Source organism: Podarcis melisellensis (assembly GCF_964234715.1).
Source record: "Podarcis melisellensis genome assembly, chromosome: 13".
In the NCBI taxonomy this organism is placed as follows: Eukaryota; Metazoa; Chordata; class Lepidosauria; order Squamata; family Lacertidae; genus Podarcis; species Podarcis melisellensis.
In genome coordinates, this window is record NC_138545.1 from 43,977,039 (window position 1) to 43,998,227 (window position 21,189).

A 21,189-nucleotide genomic window follows, 5' to 3' on the forward strand; every position below is an offset into this window, starting at 1 on the left:
AAATGGCACAGAGAGGACGAGAAAGCCTCTTCCCACAGTTCCATGTTCCAAATTCCCACCCACTGTTTTATATATATATATTAAAAATGCAGGAGAACCCAATCACAGATCTAGGGTGGCCAGATACAAAATTGATTCCTGCATTGCAGGGGGTTGGACTAGATGACCCCACGGTGTCCCTTCCAGCTCTACATTTCTATGATTCTATGAAAAGGGGACTGGGCTCCTGGTTCTTTAATAGTTGTGCAGACTAGGGTATTTTGGCAGAGGCAGCTTGACAATTCTTTCCTCTGCAAAGAAATTAAAGGTTCAAGAGTCCATCCTGCCCCATGCCTTTTTGCACCCCCCCCCCCGATTTCCCATCTACAACGGCTCTGGCGAAATTCTTGGCAGTAGCCTCTGCCCTCTAATGGCATGATTTAGAATGGCTTAAAAGCATATCAACCTCAATGCCTGCGCTTGCTTAGGCTCAAACCAGACATCTTTAGCATTATGAATTCCAAACACATCTGGTTGTTGGAAAGCATTAAATACTAGGTACCAGTGGGCAAGGGAACGGGCTGATGTTTCATCTAGATTGTCGCTCTTGAGAAGGTGAGGTCTAACTCTTCCCTACAGCCTCCAACTGTCCCTATTTTCCAGGGACAGTCCCAGATTTACAGAAGCTTTCCTGCTTTCTAACTTGATCCCGGAATGTCCCGCTTTTCCTTAGGACGTCCCTGTTTTCATTGGAGAAATGTTGGGGGGTATGGAGTTATGTGACCCTTGAGGAGATAGGTAACTACCGTATTTTTTCCTCTATAAGACTCACTTTTTCCCTCCTAAAAAGTAAGGGGAAATGTGTGTGCCTCTTATGGAGCAAATGCAGGCTGCGCAGCTATCCCAGAAGCCAAAACAGCAAGAGGGATTGCTGCTTTTACTGCACAGTGATTCCTCTTGCTGTTCTGGCTTCTGAGTTTCAGAATATTTTTTTTTCTTGTTTTCCTCCTCCAAAAACTAGGTGCGTCTTGTGGTCTGGTGCGTCTTATAGAGCGAAAAATACGGTATCTCCTTTAGAAGACATCTGAAGGCAGCCCTGTATGGGGATTTTTTTTAATGTATAATGTTTTTTTTTTAAAAAAAATGTTTTTATATCTGTTGGAAGCCAGCTGGGGCATCCCAGTCAGATGGGCAGGGTATAAATAAAATAATAATAATAATAATAATAATAATAATAATAATAATAATAATAATAGGACATTCCTATTTTCATCGGAGAAATGTTGCAGTGTGTGTCTTCCCTCCTCAACTGCAGCCACAATGAAAACTGCGCTGCCACAGGGCAAGGAGCCTTAGGGGAGAAGCTCCTACAGATTCCCTTTGCGCAGGAACAGCAAGAGCATGCCCAAAAGACTGGGAGCTTCAGGGATCACAACATGCCTCAGTGTCCATAGGCCAGAGACTGAGGGCTCATCCATGCGTCCTCCTGGTTCTGCTGCTTTCTCCAGGGGGAAACCGCTCCCCAGAGCTCGGTCAGAGCAAATGGCAATTCAAGTTCTCTACGGACTGCCTTTCGTATTGATTTATCGCCAAAGAGCGGGTTTTCCCTGGGAAAGGAGCAGAGCAAGGGGAAAACTGCTCAGATCCGTAATTTCTAGATATGAGACAAGCAGTAGTGTGGATGAGTCCTGAGAGTGCTTCTACACTAGATACCGTATTTTTTCCTCTATAAGACTCACTTTTTCCCTCCTAAAAAGTAAGGGGAAATGTGTGCGCGTCTTATGGAGCCAATGCAGGCTGTGCAGCTATCCCAGAAGCCAGAACAGCAAGAGGGATTGCTGCTTTCACTGCGCAGCGATCCCCCTTGCTGTTCTGGCTTATGAGATTCAGATTTTTTTTTCCAGTTTTCCTCCTCCAAAAACTAGGTGCGTCTTGTGTTCTGGTGTGTCTTATAGAGCGAAAAATACGGTACTTAGTGCGGAATTGCCATCAGCCAATCATTGTCTTCCCCGTGCTTCTTCCAGCTTTTCTCAGATGCCCAAAATGCCAGCTTTCCCCCCAGAAGAATGAAAGAGCAGTGCAATCGCCGCAGGAAACCCACTGGGGAAATCTGGCACTATGATGTTTAAAAATTACTTTAGTGCTACTCTTCTGTCCTTTTGACTTGGGCAGGGACCTTATCAGGAAAGTGAACCTGCTCTTCACACATTCACTATAATCTTCGCGATGGGTGCCATTCGATAGCACCATTTTTATTTTCCCAAAACATTTAAAGAACCAGCGCTCGTTTACTAATTTTTATTTGCAGATTTAAATTCTGGTGGACGCTTGCTGAGTTTCAAATGGGCTTGCCCACAGCACCTATGCCATGCCCAGTGGTGTGGATGGAACATGTGTCAACACTGAGAAAGAACAATAGTCTCATAGGGAGGACAGTCAATTGCAATTTTGCTTGAAGTTTGCCAGAGGAGAGCAATGAATGGGTAGCACTAGAAGCCACACGTCTAGATGCAGCCTGGTGTGGTACAGGTGGTGTCGTGCCCGTGTGGGATGTGCCGGACAGGATCGAATGTTTTCAAGCCCTATCCTCCCGGGATTTTGACTGCTCCTGTCGAATTGTCCTGGCCTAGCCACAAGGAGACCTTGGCTCTTTTTCCTAATTTGCAGACGGAAGGTGTAGCAGGAGAGCCGAGGAACAGGGTGGGGGGTGGGGGTGGGGGGCTAACCAAATAGGTGGGCTTATCATTATCATACAAAGTCTACGGTGAATGATTACCTTTCCATAGTCAATGGCTACTCCATCAAACTCAGTGGCAGTCAGAGATTTCCGCCGCAGTGTGAGACGTTGTAGGGGCGGGAGACTAAACTTCAAGCTCGTATTTTGACCTTGTTAAGAAAAGAAAAAGAAAAACACACACACACAAACGAAACAAAAAGACACAAAAAAACCCCAAATGTAACCTATCTGCAACATGCAACAGGCAAGGCAGTGAGGGGCTGGGGAAGGACAGTCAGGTTCAAAGACTGAAAAGCACACCTACAGACATGCGCAGCTGGCACAGTTGCATTGTGTTCTACCAGCTAGTTTTGCCGCATCTGGCAAAAAGCTTAGGAAAGTCTCGGAAGAAGCCACGGCGGTCCCAAGTCTCTGGGAAACAAGGCAAATTCTAGAGAGGAAGCAATGTTGTCCACTTGGAGACTTTTCCTTCCAAGTCACCACATAGATTTCGTATTCCTTTGCTGGATTCTCAAGGCAACTGAATTCATAGACATGCCAAACTAAAGTGGCGTCCAGAATTGGCAGCTAAATATACTTCCTGTGTAGCTCTGGAAGACAGAAGAGCAACCCCTTTTCCATGCTACACACCTAATGACAGAATATGCAGGACAGAATCTCTAGCTGTGGCTTAATTTTATCTGGTCCCTTGCTCGTATAAGGAGAATAGTGGCTTCATGTATGGAAGGGGATCTTTAGATCCAAGTTGTGGTACCATTTCTTGACAAAACTGTTGTGGGAGGAAATTCCCGTTCTTCCACCACAGCTTTCAGACAATGGCTTTCTCCGGTGATCACTGCATTTTTCTGGGTGATGAGCTTGCTGGCTTGCCAGGCAGCTGCTATCTAGACATCAACTGTGCCAGTTCCTTTACAGGGCAGGGGCTAGTCCAAACAAATTAACAGGATTGACAGAAGGAGGAGGAGGAGGGGGAGGGAAATGGGTGGACAGTAACAGTCCTGCAAATCCAGCAACAATACCTTAACAACTTAATATACGTATAACAACACAATTGCCTCTTCTGGATATTGGGTGAATACAAGCAAACAAGTTATCCATTGGGAATTTGCCTTTTACCATGCGGTTGCTTGGTTATGCATTTATGAAAACGCGGCATAATTTCCTAACTCTTGCCTTGAGAGACAGCCGAGTGTGTCTCAGGGGGTAAAGTCAAAACACTGGAGAATCACAGTGCCTGCTGTGGCTGCAGAGATGTGTGACTTGTAGCTGCTGCCTCCTGCATTGTTCTTGCTATGTTAGAGGCACCATAGTGACCTCTGTAGGGTGCAAGCCTGGGCAGCGTATATGGAGGTCCTGGTCTGCCCAGGACTACAGCTACTACTAAATAGCAGCAGCTTTGAGGACAGCGATCTTGGCTGCATTGGAAGTGATAGTGGAGGAGCTCAAAGTCTCCCCTAGCACTCCACACAAAGTCCAAATTGCCCTTCCTGTGCTGCTTAATGGCATGAGAGCAATAATTGTTTCCCCACCATTCAGCTGATGGCTGAAATCTTGGCTGTGGGGGAAAGTGGGATGGGCTCTTCAGGGCTTAGAGGCAGTGGCGTAGCGTGGGGGGTGCAGGGGGGGCCGGCCGCACTGGGCGCAACATCTGGGGGTTAGGGAAATCCACGGGTTAGGGGGCGCAAATCCATGGGTTAGGGGGCACAAATTACTTGCCTTGCCCTGGGTGCTGATAACCCACGCTACGCCACTGCTTAGAGGCCCACACCTAGAGCAGCAGAAGGTCACATGCAGCTCAGGATGGGAGATCAATTCAGTTCTCGCTGAACTTACCTAATTCATATTTTTCTGAAACCATGAGAGAAATGAAACACAGCCATCCTTCAAAACTGGCAGTGCAGTTCTTCAGCCAAGTAATACACATACTTGTGTAAAGTATGCATAGAAGGGCATATATTTTGGTGAAAATAATGCACCAAGATGCCTTATAGTAGGGAAAGTTGCTTGGCAACATTAAAAAAAATGTGTTCTGCACAACAATGCTGGTGAATTTTCACAATAACTTTTTTAAAAAAAGGAAAGCAAAACAAAATGCAAACTGATTTGGAAATGTGGAGAATTGAATTTAAGACTGAAAAATTAAAGGCTGAGAGAACGTGGGACTGACATATTTACCTATCCGTACATGCACCTCATAGGTTGCAGGATTTCCCATCTGTGCTATGGAATCTCATGGCTTGAGCTGCCTTTTAAGGAACAGCTGGTCTTCCCTGCTTTTCCTCAGTGGTTTACAGATTGTAAATTCCAGGTATAAAATGAATTGGGACCACAGTGTGGGGGAAAGCGAGGTTAATCCTGCTCCACCCTGTGCTGTTTTCCTACAAAAAATCCTCCCCATATGCTAAGTGCAGCAAAAAGCATTTTCTGGTGAAAGATTAATGGGGGAGAGGAGGAATTTTTTTGGGGGGGTACATAAGGAGAAAGGGTTAACCCAGGGCCAGCCTATGACATTTGTGTGCCTAGGGGCAAAGGACAAGATGGCTCCTCCTCCTCATTCTGTTCACAGTCGCAGTGGCAGCTAGGAACAACCACTGCTGCCTCCAAGCAGAGGCACATTTAGGGGAGCATGACCGGTTTGGTTGCACTAGGCCTCATTCTCCCTAACAGCAATTTTAATAAAACATCAGAACATCATAAAAAAAAAACCTGCTTCTGACTACAAGGTGAGGAGGGCACAGAGAGACCAAGGATGTGAACATATAAATGGCCTCGGTCCTGTATACCTGAAGGAGCGTCTCCACCCCCATCGTCCAGCCCGGACACTGAGATCCAGCGCCGAGGGCCTTCTGGCGGTAACCTCACTGCGAGAAGTGAGGTTACAGGGAACCAGGCAGAGGGCCTTCTTGGTGGTGGCACCCGCCCTGTGGAACGCCCTCCCTTCAGATGTGAAGGCAATAAGTAGCTATCTTATCTTTAAAACACATCTGAAGGCAGCCCTGTTTAGGGAAGTTTTTAATATTTAATGCTGTATTGTTTTTAACACTCGATTGGAAGCTGCCCAGGAAACTCAGCCAGATGGGCGGGGTATAAATAATAATATATTATTATCATGATGATGATGATGATGATGATGATTATTATTATGTGATTATGCCTTCCTTCTGTTGTAGGGTCTTGGGATATCTGTCTTGCTGCTGTCAGTAGACAGGATCCCCGGCCAGAGTAGCCACTGGGATGACCAAATCTGGTGATTTTGTACTTATTGGCGTAACAGGATCCTCACCCTTCCTCTGCATTCACCCACAAAATACTAGAGTAGGTAAAGTTATACTTTTTAATTGGAACAATTGCTGTTATTATACCTCGGGTTTCTTTTTTCAAAATAGTTAAGTACGAACAATACAAATAAACAACAACAAAGAAGAAGAGGTCATTACAGAAAGTTGTGTTAGCACAAGCAAGGATCAAAACATGTAAGGTATCCAAGACAACAACAAAAAGTCACATATATTATCCCAAGAAGACTCTTCCCAAGTGATCTAAATGAAGAGGGCCGTTTTATGCTATTGGCATACAAAACATAATGCTATTTCAGGTAGTATACCGAGTCTGCTTTGCGGTTTGACTAGGCCTTTAGAGAGATGGCTCTGCGGTTTAATTTTTCTTCCCAACTGAGATGCCAAACTCTCTGCTACCAAATTTCTTCGGAATCATTTCCTGGAGCCAGTGGAATAAAAAAATCGAATAAAAATTGGGGGGGGGGAGAAGCAGGTAAACCCTGCCCCCCATAACTGATCACATAATGTAGCACACACACAAACACCATTTGAATGGTAATGCCCATCAACTCCCTCAAATATTTTATTGGGGGTGGCGGCGAAGGGACATTGGCCCCTAAGAGTTGGTTCCTATGCCTGGAGTTTTCCATTGCTGGGCTATTTCAAACCTGGTGGCTATTATCAAGAAAAATAACCCGGTTCCTTACGTGAAAGGTCCTTTTGAACCCTATCAAAAATTGATAAAAGTAATAGCCCTATATGGGATAATGCACACAGTGACTTGCGATCTCGATCACACGCAGTCTGTAGTCCGCTGGCAGTTGGAGTACAATATGTGCATGTCTTTAAGTTAACATCTTACATTAAAAACCTGACAGTGCCAAACTATCGAAGGCTTTTCACTAAAGCCAGACTAAACGTCTTTCCTTCTGCAATGTTGGATGGCAGGTTGAGAGGAGTTCCCTACCAGGACAGACTTTGCTCGTGTGCTCAAGACATCGATTCCATAAAACATATTTTGTTGCACTGTGCAAAATATGAGCAAGCCAGGGCTGAACTGATACTACCCTTGCTGGTACCTTTCCTGGGAAAATCAGAGGTTCACTATGTCAGGTTCCTATTGGAAGACCGGACAAATGCTAGAACATTAGCAGTGGCAAAGTTTTTATCGGTGGTTGCAAGAACCAACGATCCCTATATTCTGAACAAAATGCTTGTTTAACCTGGAGGTAGGCTGTATGAATTGTGTATTGCTTTGTAACGATTTGTTGGGTCTCTGGACCGTAATAAAGATTGTTGTTGTTGATAAAAGTACGGTAATAGCCTGTGGCGTGCAGTCATCATTTGTATTGTAATTCTGGGTAGCTCAGCGTAAACACACCTGGCAACCTTGCAGTCCCAACCACATGTGGCCAATGTGCTTTTCCTTCCGCATCCCTGGCAACACCATGAAACAGATCATGGATGGGGAACTGGTAGCAGCAGATGCTGTTGACATACGGTTCCCATCATCCTTGAACCCTGGCCAGGCCAGCTGGGGAATCTAATGGGAGTCCAAAACACTGGGAAGACCACAGGTTCTCTTACCTGTGGCCGAGGGTTTTCAGGCACTTATTCGGGGACTTCACCCTCATCTGCAAATATTACACTTGCTAGGAGTGACAAAGGTGCTCTAAAATATGATTTTAAGCTGTAGGGGAGGTCCTCGAGGCACCACACACCAAATATAAATTAATAATTTGGTTGCCAAATTATATGCGTAAGTAGCTGGCCAAATATTTGGTGGAGGGGCATAGAGCTCTCATCTTAACACAGTAACATCCCCGTTCCTTTTATGCTTAGCTTTGATTTATTCTTATAGTGTATGTTAAACAATATATTCAAATAGCTCTCTTCACTGAAACTATGATGGACGCTGAGTTGCACCTATTTAGGTGGATCACAGAAATATTATAGGTAATGTATACCTGCTTTACCACCTTGTGATCTGTTGTTAAGTAGTGTAACCTAGAAGTAGGGGGCAGGGTCTGTGATTCACATACCGTCGAGGAGAAAGCTCTCTCCTCCCATTACCCCCATGGGAGTGACACTGTTCATGCACCATTGCTCTGCACTACATGGAACAGGTTTATTGATGCTGCCTAGTAGCCAGCATAGGGACGCGGGTGGCGCTGTGGTCTAAACGACAGAGCCTAGGGCTTGCCGATCAGAAGGTTGGCAGTTCGAATCCCCACAATGGAATGAGCTCCCATTGCTCAGTCCCAGCTCCTGCCAACCTAGCAGTTCGAAAGCACGTCAAAGTGCAAGTAGATAAATAGGTACCACTCCAGTGGGAAGGTAAATGGCATTTCCATGCACTGCTCTGGTTCGCCAGAAGCAGCTTAGTCATGCTGGCCACATGACCCGGAAGCTGTACGCCAGCTCCCTCGGCCAATAAAGCGAGATGAGCGCTGCAACCCCAGAGTCGTCCCCGACTGGACCTAACGGTCAGGGGTCCCTTTACCTTTAGTTGCCAACGTAAGACAAGGGGTTGGACTAGATGACTCTTGAGGTTCATTCCAGCTCTACAATTCTATCATTCTATGATCTTGCTTCTTTTGGAATGCTTCAGCATTGTGGGTCCTAGTTGCAAAGCACCGCTTGCATTCATTGCACCAACACAATTTTCTTGCAACACTGACATTATGCCGTTCTGCTTTATAAGGTTGACCTAGTGCAGCAGTTAGTTCCCACTGGCCTCAAAATTTCTGGCCACGGACGCAGCGAGGCTTCTGGGCTGCAAGTATATGAGCAGCACTTCTGTACAAATGCATGTTCTGAAATAGAGGCATTGGAACCTGCCTTATGTTGAGTCAGACCAGTGGCTCATCTAGTTCAGTGTTGTCTACACTGAATGGCAGCATCATTCCAGACTTCAGACAGGAGACATCCCCAACCCTAACCCTCCCTGGAGATGTTGGGGTTGAACCTTGAAACATCTGCATCCACAGCTGTTGCTCCACCACTGAGCTCTGGCCATTAGAGGACTGTGGAATCAATTCATTAATCTGTTTCTCTTTACAGTGGTACCTCTGGATGCGAACGGGATCCGTTCCAGAGCCCCGTTTGCATCCAGAAGCGAACCGCGGGTCGCAATTCGCCACTTCCGCGCATGCGCGTGATGTCATTTTGACCCTCTGCGCATGCGCGAGCAGCGAAACCCAGAAGTAACGCGCTCCGTTACTTCCGGGTCGCCACAGCGCGCAATCCGAAAATACGTATCCCGAAGCTACTTCAACCCGAGGTATGACTTTATTCTGATTGTATACATTAAGCAAAGTTGGGGTGGTTGCTGCAGTTATGTGTTTATCCGTAACCTTTTGCAACAGACTGCAAAATCAAAACCAAAAGGATTCCATATTATGTTTTAAGCGTGATTCTTTTGAATTGTTTACCAGCTTCCTTTGAGAATCTAACCCAAAACAGACAAGTTGTTTTCGGGTTATATCAATGCCTATGCTATATACTCAGCTCCTCCTTATAATAACTTTTTTGTTGTTGTATATTTTAGAGTGTAGGTGTTATAGTATTATTTTAATTCATGATGTAATAGTTTGTACTTTCGCTTTTAAGAAAGCACAAACAAACACTAAAAAAAAAAATAGTTTGTGAGAAACCCAGATTTAAAAACTCCAAACCCCTAAAATTCTTCAATTTGTTTAGCGTATATGTATAGCTACAGATGCCTAAAACATTTCTACAACTTGACAGGCAAAGTGGAAGAGAGCCTGCAAAGATCTCTGTGACTGTGCTAAACACAAGATATACATGTCTACTCCAAAGTAAGTCCCATTGAGTTCAGTGGGGCTTACTCCCAGGGAAGTATGCCTGGGATTACAACCTTAGTAATTTAAGTTCTTTTTCATAAAAGGCTTATAGTACAATTTCTAGCTTTTGACTGAATCAAGTTAGCTTTTCCCAGTGCGTTCCCCCCCCTAAAAAAAATGTTCAGGGGTACCCTCATTTTGACTAAAGAAAATAACCATTTTATAGTTCAAATCGGGGGAAATAAATACAGTAAGTGGACAAAAGTAGAAAGATTCACAAAATGCTTAGGGGTACGCGTACCCCTGCAACCCTCCAGGAAAAAAGCACTAGCTTTTCCTAATCTTAACATCTGCTACATATTTGTTGAACATGTTTGGAAATGTACAGAGGTGGGAAATGCTTCTTCCACAGGTACCAACACTCATTAAGTCTACTGCTAATTTATACTGCAGCCTTATCACAAATGCATCAGATCATACAATTCCTAACCTTAGAACAAGAACTTCCAAGGCCAGCCTGCACAGCATTACGGGATCGCTATGTTCCATTCATTCCCGTAATTTACTGAGTTCTTTTGAAAACCCCAGGGGCTGAAGTAATTTTACACATAACACCTCCTAGTAGAATTTAAAGCTGCTGCCTGCTGAATTAATGCTGGATGCGGGTGGCGCTGTGGGTTAAACCACAGAGCCTAGGACTTGCCAATCAGAAGGTCGGCGGTTCGAATCACCACAACGGGGTGAGCTCCCGTTGTTCAGTCCCTGCTCCTGCCAACCTAGCAGTTCGAAAGCACGTCAAAGTGCAAGTAGATAAATAGGTACCGCTCCGGCGGGAAGGTAAACGGCGTTTCCATGCGCTGCTCTGGTTCGCCAGAAGCAGCTTAGTCATGCTGGCCACATGACCCGGAAGCTGTACACCGGCTCCCTCGGCCAATAAAGCGAGATGAGCGCCACAACCCCAGAGTCGGTCACGACTGGACCTAATGGTCAGGGGTCCCTTTACCTTTTAAGGCAATTTATTACTTTGTCCCTGAATCTATGGGTACATCTGCACTGGAAACCTGAACTGGTTTTATACTGGCTGTCATTTTCCTCTATGGGGAACCCTGGAAATTGTTTTGAGAAGGTGTGGGGAATTCTGTCAAATAATTCCTAGTTCTTTCACAAAGATCCAAACCCGCCCACCCCCCTTCTACAAATGCTGTTGAGTTGCTCAATTCTCCAAGTTGCACACAACATCTGGAATCAACAGCAGTCTTGGCCTGGTTGAAAGTAATTCTGATTCTTACTGGATCGCTGTAGACTGCCACCTGCTACTTCTCCCCATTTTACCAGTCATTCCTAGCATATGTGGAAAAACCTAGATTTACACGCACTGAGTAGATGAGACAATATTGTGAGCTCTCTGGAGCTCACACTTCTAGGTTGAGAAGGATGAGCTTGATCACATGTCTAGTTACAGCTGCAGGGAGTTTCTAATAGAGCCCTCCTGACTACAGGCACCTTGGCAATCCATGCTTGACGAAATTTGTATGGCCAGCTCAAAGAATTCTGACATTCATGTTAAGAAACTTGTCCGTGATTTGATACTCTATCCTCTTGTTCTCTCTTTCTTCCTTTCTATGAGGGATTGGTTTTCTTGTTGCCTCCTCCAAAGGCTTTGGGACAGCTCACATAGCGACCAGCGATCCCGATCTTATGTAATTTGTAGCCCAGTCGCAGCTGGAATCCAATATCCTTTCAGATATCCTCATACCTTATGAATTTGTCTGTACCTACCTATCAGCGTTTATTTACCAAAGCCAGACTAAATGTATTTCCTTTGGAAGCTCTAAATGGCAGACTGAGAGGCATCCTCTATCAGAATAGGCTTTGTTTATGTTCTCAGGACGTCGATTGTATGAAGCATATCCTACTGCATTGTGGGCAAGCAATGAGCTTGCCCACAATGCAGTATGCAATATGAGCAAGCAAGGGATCAACTGATCAAACCCTTACTGGGAAATTTGCCGGGAAAATCTGAAGCCTCCCATATTAAATACCTTTTGGAAGACAGATCAAATGATATTACACTGGCCGTGGCAAAGTTTCTTTCGGAGGATATAAGAAACAAAGATCATTATGCCCTAGGTGAAACAAAATGACTGCTTTGGTTTCTTTGGTTTCTTCCATCTGTCTTTCTGGCTGTTTTAACTGTATCTAGTTTTGAAATTGTTTTGTGGATCTGTGGACCGCAATAAAGTTTTGATTTGATTTGTTGCCTCGTCACCTAAGGATACCCTTCCTTCCCAATACACCATCTTAGAGAATTCACTTCCTACAGCCATAGAGTTTTGAAGATCTTCCTCTGACAAAACATTCTTCCACGGTTGCCAGTGTGGTCACAACTCACTCAACGCGGCCACATACAAAGAGGTATCTGCATGCCACACTATCAGCCATGTTCATGCCAAGTTCCAGAGAAAATTCAGAGATTCCATTTACCACCCACTTGCTGAAATTCCACCCCCTTGTAAACTCCGCCCCCCGCCTCAAACTACCATGTGCCTTTGCCCAAGGTAAAGGATTCTGAGCCACTTTGGGCTTCTCACCTGTTCGCCATCCTTGGGACAAGCGCTGGTGTAGGCTCTGCCGGGCACTTTTGGCAATGAGAGCTGCCAGGTCTTCAAAGTTCAAGATGAACATGATGACGACTCCTTCTTCATTCTTGACCGGGACCACATCCACCAAACACCGGATACAGGATGCTGCCATGAAAAAAACATGACACAACAAGTGAAGACGAGATGGAGACGCAGCTCAGCCAGCAAGGAATGCATCACCCAGCCATCGCCAGTGTTAGACTGCACTCAGCTCAAAACTGTTTTTTAATGATGTCATTGTATCATCACCATCTGTTTATTTGTATGCCACTTTTCCGCAAAATTGTGCCCAAAGTGGCTCACAACATCTCATGTGATCAATGGTGTTTTTTTTATTTAAGAAAAGCATATTAGAAACAATTAGAAACAATAATATCAATAATAATAATAATAATCCATGCACATTTTATTTAAATATGTAATTGAATTCCACACTGTCCCTGGATGCCCTCAATGTTCAAGAAGCTGTATATGAGACAGCGTTGCTGTGTTCTGGTGAAATATCCCAGTACCAATAGTTTGGAAAGAGCACAAACTTGCAGCCTATAGAAAACAAGCTGCACTGATGTTACAAGAAACAAACCCAGTAAATTAGCTAAAGGGAGGAACTGGTGCTGTTTTGCATCAGAGTTACAAGTTATATGTCCCTATGGATGGTGCTGTGGCAGTGATGCTGTCTGAGAGGATGGGTATTGCAACCAAGACCTTTTGGTAAATTAATCTTTGTGTATGATCATGTACAGGACGCGGGTGGTGCTGTGGGTTAAACCACAGAGCCTAGGACTTGCCAATCAGAAGGTCGGCGGTTCGAATCCCCGCGAAGGGGTGAGCTCCCGTTGCTCAGTCCCTCCTCCTGCCAACCTAGCAGTTCGAAAGCACGTCAAAGTGCAAGTAGATAAATAGGTACCGCTCCAGTGGGAAGGTAAACGGCGTTTCCGTGCGCTGCTCTGGTTCGCCAGAAGTGGCTTAGTCATGCTGGCCACATGACCCAGAAGCTGTACACCGGCTCCCTCGGCCAATAAAGAGAGATGAGCGCCGCAACCCCAGAGTCGGCCACGACTGGACCTAATGGTCAGGGGTCCCTTTACCTTTATGATCATGTATGATCATGCGTAGACAGGAGAAGGACAACAGAAGGATGACTCTCCCCTAGCATTCTCTTGCAAAGTCCCCACCCAAAAACGTATTATCAAGTGGTGAATTCAGCAGAGCCTTACATTCTAAAAAGCACCACCTCATTTAAAAGTCAGCCATATGCAGCACAGGGATTGGGAACCTCTGGCACTCTGGATGCTACTAGACTCCAATTCCTATCCATCCTGGATGGATGACCAGGGATGACAGAAGCTGTAGACCAGGCACAGGCAAACTCCGGCCCTCCAGATGTTTGGGACTACAATTCCCATCATCCCTGACCACTGGTCCTGTTAGCTAGGGAGGATGGGAATTGTAGTCCCAAACATCTGGAGGGCCGGAGTTTGACTATGCTTGCTGTAGACCAACAACATCTGGATGGCCGCAGGTTCCCTATCCCTGCTCTATTAAGGGGTCTGTTGTGGTAGCTTCACGAAGTTCTCTGAACCCCAGGACCAATGAGCTTTGCCATGAGAACATAGCCAGCCAATTACTCACCGGAGTTAATGAAAGTTATGTCTGATTATTTTTTTTAAGAAATAACAAGGAGGCAATAGGAGCTACTTCTAATGCAGGGTTTAGATTTCAAAACCAAAGAAAGCAGCTTCTTGTTACGGCTCTCTAGTAACCAAGAAAAGTAGAAGTAAGAGTAGTCATAGTAGCAGTATTTTGGCTTACAACCAAAACAATGCTAAAATATGGTATCTTCTAAGCAGCTTGAACCACAACACAGCACAAAACAGTCTGGATTTAGCTCACTGATTATAGTCTCTCTCTGATGAAAAAAGTAACATGTGAAATAGTCCTTTCTTTGGCATGTTGTCTTTCCCACGTGACAATGATTTGCCTGTTCATTTGTGCCACTACGGCTGCAGTGATGGTAGTAACAGATGATACACTACTACACACAATCGAACAAAATGCTGTCTCAGGGCCAAACAACATGTGACGCTTAGATGTGTCTTTGTACCTAGTGTGTGTGTTGTTCTTCTTTTTTTTAAAATGCAGATTGTATTATATTGCATGACTGCACGAAAAATGCCAAAATTTTCAGAGGCAAATATTATTTCGAACTACATACCTACTATATGGAATTGGACAAGTGGACAATGTAAATGGACTTTCTGTGCCCTTACTATGGACAAAAGACTGATATTGCTGCCTTGGAAAGTTAAATGTACGGCCCCATTTATTCAATGGATCGAAGACCTCACTATAGCTGCAACCCAGAGACACCAACATGCCTCCCACATTGAGGGGGCCCAGCGTCGTGTGACATCATGCGCCCCTCCACACAACACGTGAGTGCTTGGGCGGCAGTGGGGGGGGGGAGGAGGAGTACAGAGGGCAATCTTAACCTGTGCTGTTCAGGGAGTCCGTTTGAGTCCTAGAACTGTTTGAAAACCAAGATGCGGCTTCAGACTGGCTGCAGGAGCTACATGGGTCAATGATCTGACTAGCTGCACTGGCAGAGGACAACTTGCCCTTTGGCCTGGCAAGAAAGAGCTGCTATGCTTACTGGACCAAGTGGGGAGCAAATGGGAGACAATGAAGAAATCAAGACTAGACAGGATACTCCTTCTGCCCTTCTCCACCCAGTCTTTCCCCCCTCAATGCATCTTCCAGTGACACAGTTAGTCCCCGGGTTGTGTAAGGCACATATTTCTTATCTCAACAGCTCAAGCAATTGCACAGGGGACAAGGCTTAACATAGCACCCGGCCCTACGTAGCGCCGATTCTATGCTTTCCCTGGCAGCGCTCCCACTTCATCTGTCGCCGCTGCAGCGGGAGGAGAGCGGATGAGATTGCTTTTGCCCATGCAGTTTTAAAGAGCTCAGGTTCCCATAGCCAGGAGCAGATGGCCAGCGTCTCAGAACTTCAAAATCTACAGTGACGTCAGCTACACACAATGCAAGTTGCTGCTGGAAAGGGAGGGAGAGAGGAAGGGGGGGGGGTTGTATCAATTTAAATCCAGGCTCTGTGATTTTAAAATCTATTTAAGAACCAGGTGGTTTAGAAGCCAGGGGCGGGGGGGGGGGGTTCAACGATGAAATTACCAGTATTTAGGAAACGGGCTTTAGCACATCATCAGCGAGGAACACATAGCAGCCTCAATCACAGTGGTGTTCTTGTTTTGATTTATTGTTTTAGCTGAAGATTGTAATGGGGGAAAATTAGCAGTCCACAAAAGGCTCAAAATATTGAAGTTCTAGTTACTTTTTACAGGATTTATTAGGGGGGAAAAACATATGCTGCCAGCAGAGGGCACTGTCTCCAGGGGAAAAAGTGGTGGAATTAGTCATAGGAAAGGTTTTGTCAGTAGTTGTTAATATCTGCAGCATTGCTGAGGACCAGGGTCCGCAGTAGCGCTCTGTTTAAAGTACCTCCAAATCGAGGGAGAAGTGAAATGAAAGGAGTGGCGCCAGTAATGCTCAGGTAGACAGCATTAACAAGAGAGATCTTAGCTGCATGTTGGGCAAATGGGATAATTGGCCCTGGGTGATACTGTATTTGCTGGAGGTATAGTTCTGGGGCCACTTCCCCTCTTGGGCACTGTAACTTGGTATACCCTCTACCCTAGAAATAGCATATCAATGCCTCCATCTTCCCGACATGTTCATTATGGGTTGTGAATTCAACTGAGGCAGAGGTCAGCAAACTTTTTCAGAAGGGCCACTACACTGTCCCTCAGACCTTGTGGGGAGCCGGACTATATTTTGAGGGGGGGGGATTATGCAAGGGCACCACGAGCCTTGGTGGCTGTTTACCTGTGTCTTGCGAGCAGCAGGGCCTGGTGGCGGCGGAGGGAAGATGAGCGACGCGCGAAAGGGTTCCAGAGATGGGCTGCTTAAAATGGCGGCTGCTGCTGCTGCTGGTACCAACGAAGCCCAGCCCCCTTCCTCCTCTAGGCAGGGCAGGGAGAAGCCAGGAGGGAGGGAGGAGGCGCCGCTGAGTGAGGGAGAGAACGTACACGCTGGCGATCCACGCAGTGATTCCCGGACCGTCCGTGGGCCGGATCCAGAAGGCAATTGGGCCTGATCTGGCCCGCGGGCCTTAATTTGCCGACCCATGAACTAAGGTATACTCAGCAAACACCCATGGAAATGAATGAATCTATATTAATTGTGTCATCTCACTGGGTCTACTCTTGAGTAGGACTAACACTGGCTGCAGCATTATTACACTAACAATTGTTTCCTGAGCTGAGGGACACATACATGTGCAGAAACTGAACTATTCCAGACCAAATAAGGCAAACTAGGGTTTAAGGCAAAATGGCTTTGGGTGGCACAGGTGTCTCAGCTAGAACTTTTTCTGGTTTCATTCTCTGACCACCCACTGGCTCAGGCAGGGTCTGGTTTACGTATGGTAGCCATACGTTCAAAATTTCCAGGTCGTACCTGGAATACTGCAGTCGAAAGCAGTGTTCAGGCGGAAATCTGGATGTATGGCAACCCATGTCAGCAGTGCCGTTTTTGCCAATTTCTCTGAAAAATAGCTCAAAAACTTCATTGTTTAAAAGCAATTTTGCCAGAAAAGCTCAACAACTTTTGTGTCTGGACTTTCATTTTTTGAAATATGGCAACCCTAGATTTACGGAGCCCCTGCTCTGATTCTGAGTGGTGCCTGATATGGGATGGTAGGGATTAATAGAAATCTGGCACTTAAATTTAGGAAATGGAACTAGATCTCAAGACAAAACCACAAAACCGGAGGTCTCAGGGTTGACAGAAAGTTAGAGAAAGGGGCAAGAAGGCTAAGTCATCTCTCTTGTGTTCTGCTTCCCCATCTACTCCACCCCTGAGAAACTTAAAATGTAGCCCTTGGGGGGCTATTTTCCTTAGGACAAGAGAGCAAAAGATTGTAATGATGGAGTGGAAAGGAGCGCAGCAGGCAAGAGCATGCAGAAATTGGTGCAGGGTCCAAGTACAGCCCACTAGACAGCTTTCTCGCCATCCTCAGTTTCCAGCATTGCAAAGGCTCCTTCGGAAACCAGTACTTCTTCCAGCTGCAACTGTGTCTTCTGAGAAAGCCTTGCTATGTAGCCGAGTTGTTGTTGTTTAGTTGTTTAGTCGCGTCCGACTCTTCGTGACCCCATGGACCAGAGCATGCCAGGCACTCCTGTCTTCCACTGCCTCCCGCAGTTTGGGCAAACTCATGTTGGTAGCTTCGAGAACACTGTCCAACCATCTCGTCCTCTGCCGTCCCCTTCTCCTTGTGCCCTCCATCTTTCCTAACATCAGGGTCTTTTCCACGGAGTCTTCTCTTCTCATGAGGTGGCCAAAGTATTGGAGCCTCAGCTTCACGATCTGTCCTTCCAGTGAGCACTCAGGGCTGTCTTTGTCCATGGAGTTTTCTTGGCAGGGATACTGGAGTGGCTTGCCGGTTCCTGCCCCAGGTGGATCCCATTTGGTCAAAACTCTCCACTATGACCCGTCCATCTTGGGTGGCCCTGCACGGCATAGCTCATAGCTTCTCTGAGTTATTCAAGCCCCTTCGGCACAGCAAGGCAGTGGTCCATGAAGAATCAGTTCACCTACCGTTAGGCAAATTGAGGCAACAGCTTCAGGCAGCAGATGCTAGGAGGTACCTGCGGCAGCCCCCTGGCTGTACCTTCCAAGGCCCCCCAGACCACTCCACACTTTGGGCATGGAGAAAGGAGATAAAGAAAAGTTTCTCCCCCCCCCCCAATAACTCTAGAACTCACAGACGTCCAATGAAGCTGAATGTTGGAGGAGAGGATTTTGGAAGAAGAAGAGAAGAAGAGTTTGGATTTGATATCCCGCTTTATCACTACCCGAAGGAGTCTCAAAGCGGCTAACAGTCTCCTTTCCCTTCCTCCCCCACAACAAACACTCTGTGAGGTGAGTGGGGCTGAGAGACTTCAGAGAAGTGTGACTGGCCCAAGGTCACCCAGCAGCTGGGAATCGAACAGGGAATCGAACCCGGTTCACCAGATTACGAGTCTACCGCTCTTAACCACTACACCACACTGGCACCACACTGGAAAGATAGAAAGATCCAGCAGGACTTTCTTAAGTTCTTAAAAAACACCCTCCAAATGACAACTAAAGCAAGATTGTTTTTTGCTCTTGCCACCTTCAGACCCAGGAAGAAATCATAAGAGGCAGAGCAGGAATCTCAGGACTCATTCAGACATCTGTTTGCACAGCGATTTCTAAGCACAGGTCCGTGATTTACAGAGTGCATGTGATTTGTCCCACCGCTTTCCCCAGGAAAACTCACTGTTTACTGCTGAATTGGAACTACCGTCAATCCGATTGACATTTGTTCCAATTCAGTGATAAACAGTAGGTATTCCTGGGGAAAGCAGCGGGATGGAAAAAAACACATAAATCTCTCAGACACAGAACTAGAAATCTGTGCCTAGAAATCGGGACTCCATTGGAAGTCTGGATGGGAAATGAGGCATCCCTTTGGGCAAGTATGAAGGCTCCAAAACTAGTCAGTTCAAAACATACTTTGATGAAAAACAAGCCGGATGCTGGAGTTCTGATGTAACATGCTTTTTTCCAAAAAGCCTCACATCGTAGGAGGTGAAATGACACACCGTCTTGTGTTCCAGCCACAGCTTCTAAAAGGGTTATCCAGGGGCACATTAGAGTACACAAACCGCAGGTTTGTTTCAGTACAAACACATCTACAAACACTTGCTGAAAGCTCATTTGCATCTTCGCTTTTCCGTTTTTGGACGGTATTTGCATTGTTTTTGATGTTCCCAACATCACAGTTTTCTGCCCACACAATCAAGCCTCCCTGGTGTCTGGCATATCACACCACCTGGGGGCAAAGGTGCTAGATCTCTCCTTCACTCCAATTAAAAACGTTATTCCTCTTTTTATCATTTTTGACTTACAGCCAAAAGACAAATGCAAACTGTTTCGTGTAGGGACTCCAGTGGCTGGATCGTCTCTGGCAAGTTGGCCGTCCTCAAAGAACAAGCAGAACATGCACATGCAATTCCCACAACAGACTGGAGATTCAGGAGGAATCATAAAATTTGGTTTTGGATGTTCTGAACCTCATGAAACAGAAGAGAGACTATGGTGTCCAATCCCATGTTTTTGAGGTTGAATGAACTGTTATCATGAATGCCAGATAAATTGCAATTAATCGGTAGACACAGATTCTTTCCACACCAGGATTCTTTATGCTGTGGAGTCATTGCTATTCCACAGTCAGCTTGAAGCAGAATTAAAACAGTAGTTCCATAAGCACTTAATTATAGCAGTATATTGCCTATTACAATACTACATTGTCCCCCTGTGTCTGTAATGGGCAGACTTCTGTTGTCTGCATGAAAACATAGACACACACAAGACATCTGACTTAGGTTTTACTTTTACTTTTTAGTGTGTTATACAATTATTCAAGACAGAATTCACTTATGTTCAGCTAATGTAGGAATGTCAAAATATTGTGCACAGCTAATGAGTTGTTGTTAAAATCTGTATACTGCCCTATACCCGCAGGTCTCAGGGCAGTTCACAACATAAACTCACAATATAAAAAGACAAAAACACAACTGTTCTGGGGCACGATCATTTAGGGTATCTAGAAATTTTACCATGTATATAGCCAGTCTATGTGAGGTTAGTTAAAGTCATCCATTACTACATTTTCTCTTTTGGTTGCTTTCTTGCTTTTATCACAAGATCTCCCTGAGCATTTTGTTCAGGGGAACAATAGAATATCCCCAATAGTAGATTACCTTTGGGGCCCAGTATCACCACCCAGAGTGATTCTGTGGAGGAATCTGCCCCTTTGGGGATTTCTAGCTTGCTGGATTTGACATACAGAGTGACACCACCTCCTTCCCTGTCCTTTCTTGTCTGCATCAAGAGGCAATGGAGTGTGTATCCAGGAGTGAAGTCAAACTGCTACGTTTGAAGCACCAAAGTGATCTTCCCGGGGCACAAGCCTGGTTTGCAGAGGGTCACAGCTCAGGGATAGAAGAGGGGCAAAGCTGGTAAATAATGGGAGAAGCAGAGCAGAAACAGCTGGCTGACACATTATCACTAGAGAGCATTCCAGACCCTCCCCCTTCTCCCCAAACCCAGCGAGCAATGAAAGTAGGAAAGCAGAGAGCTAAGAGACAATTGGCCCTAGGCAGCCACCGTAAGAGGGGTGGAGCTGTTGATGACTGTGAAGGGAAAAGGGGAGGAGATTACTCGAAGCAACGCCATTACCAAAGAGGCTGCATTTCTACTCCTCTCTCTGTGAATATTGAATAAAGACATTGGCAAGAGCTTCTTGTGTGGGACGTGGGTGGCACTGTGGGTTAAACCACAGAGCCTAGGACTTGCCGATCAGAAGGTCGGCAGTTTGAATCCCCGCGACGGGGTAAGTTCCCGTTCCTCAGTCCCTGCTCCTGCCAACCTAGCAGTTCGAAAGCACGTCAAAGTGCAAGTAGATAAATAGGTACCGCTCTGGCGGGAAGGTAAACGGCGCTTCCATGCGCTGCTCTGGTTCGCCAGAAGTGGCTTAGTCATGCTGGCCACATGACCCGGAAGCTATACGCCGTCTCCCTCGGCCAATAAAGCGAGATGAGCGCCACAACCCCAGAGTTGGTCACGAATGGACCTAATGG

At 45.9% G+C, this 21,189-nt stretch overlaps 1 protein-coding gene across 2 annotated transcripts in view; it reads right to left on the reverse strand.

The window, feature by feature from the left end:
• KCNH6 (potassium voltage-gated channel subfamily H member 6) overlaps positions 1 to 21,189 on the reverse strand; it is a 125,145-nt gene that overhangs the window by 56,840 nt on the left and 47,116 nt on the right. The window contains exons 3-4 of one of the 2 annotated variants that reach the window (XM_081883816.1): positions 12,392 to 12,547; positions 2,756 to 2,865 (exon numbers count right to left, since the gene is read on the reverse strand). In XM_081883816.1, coding sequence (XP_081739942.1) covers positions 2,756 to 2,865; positions 12,392 to 12,547 — 266 coding nt within the window. The remainder of the gene's footprint in view (positions 1 to 2,755; positions 2,866 to 12,391; positions 12,548 to 21,189) is intronic. The other variant, XM_081883817.1, reaches the window with a different exon arrangement.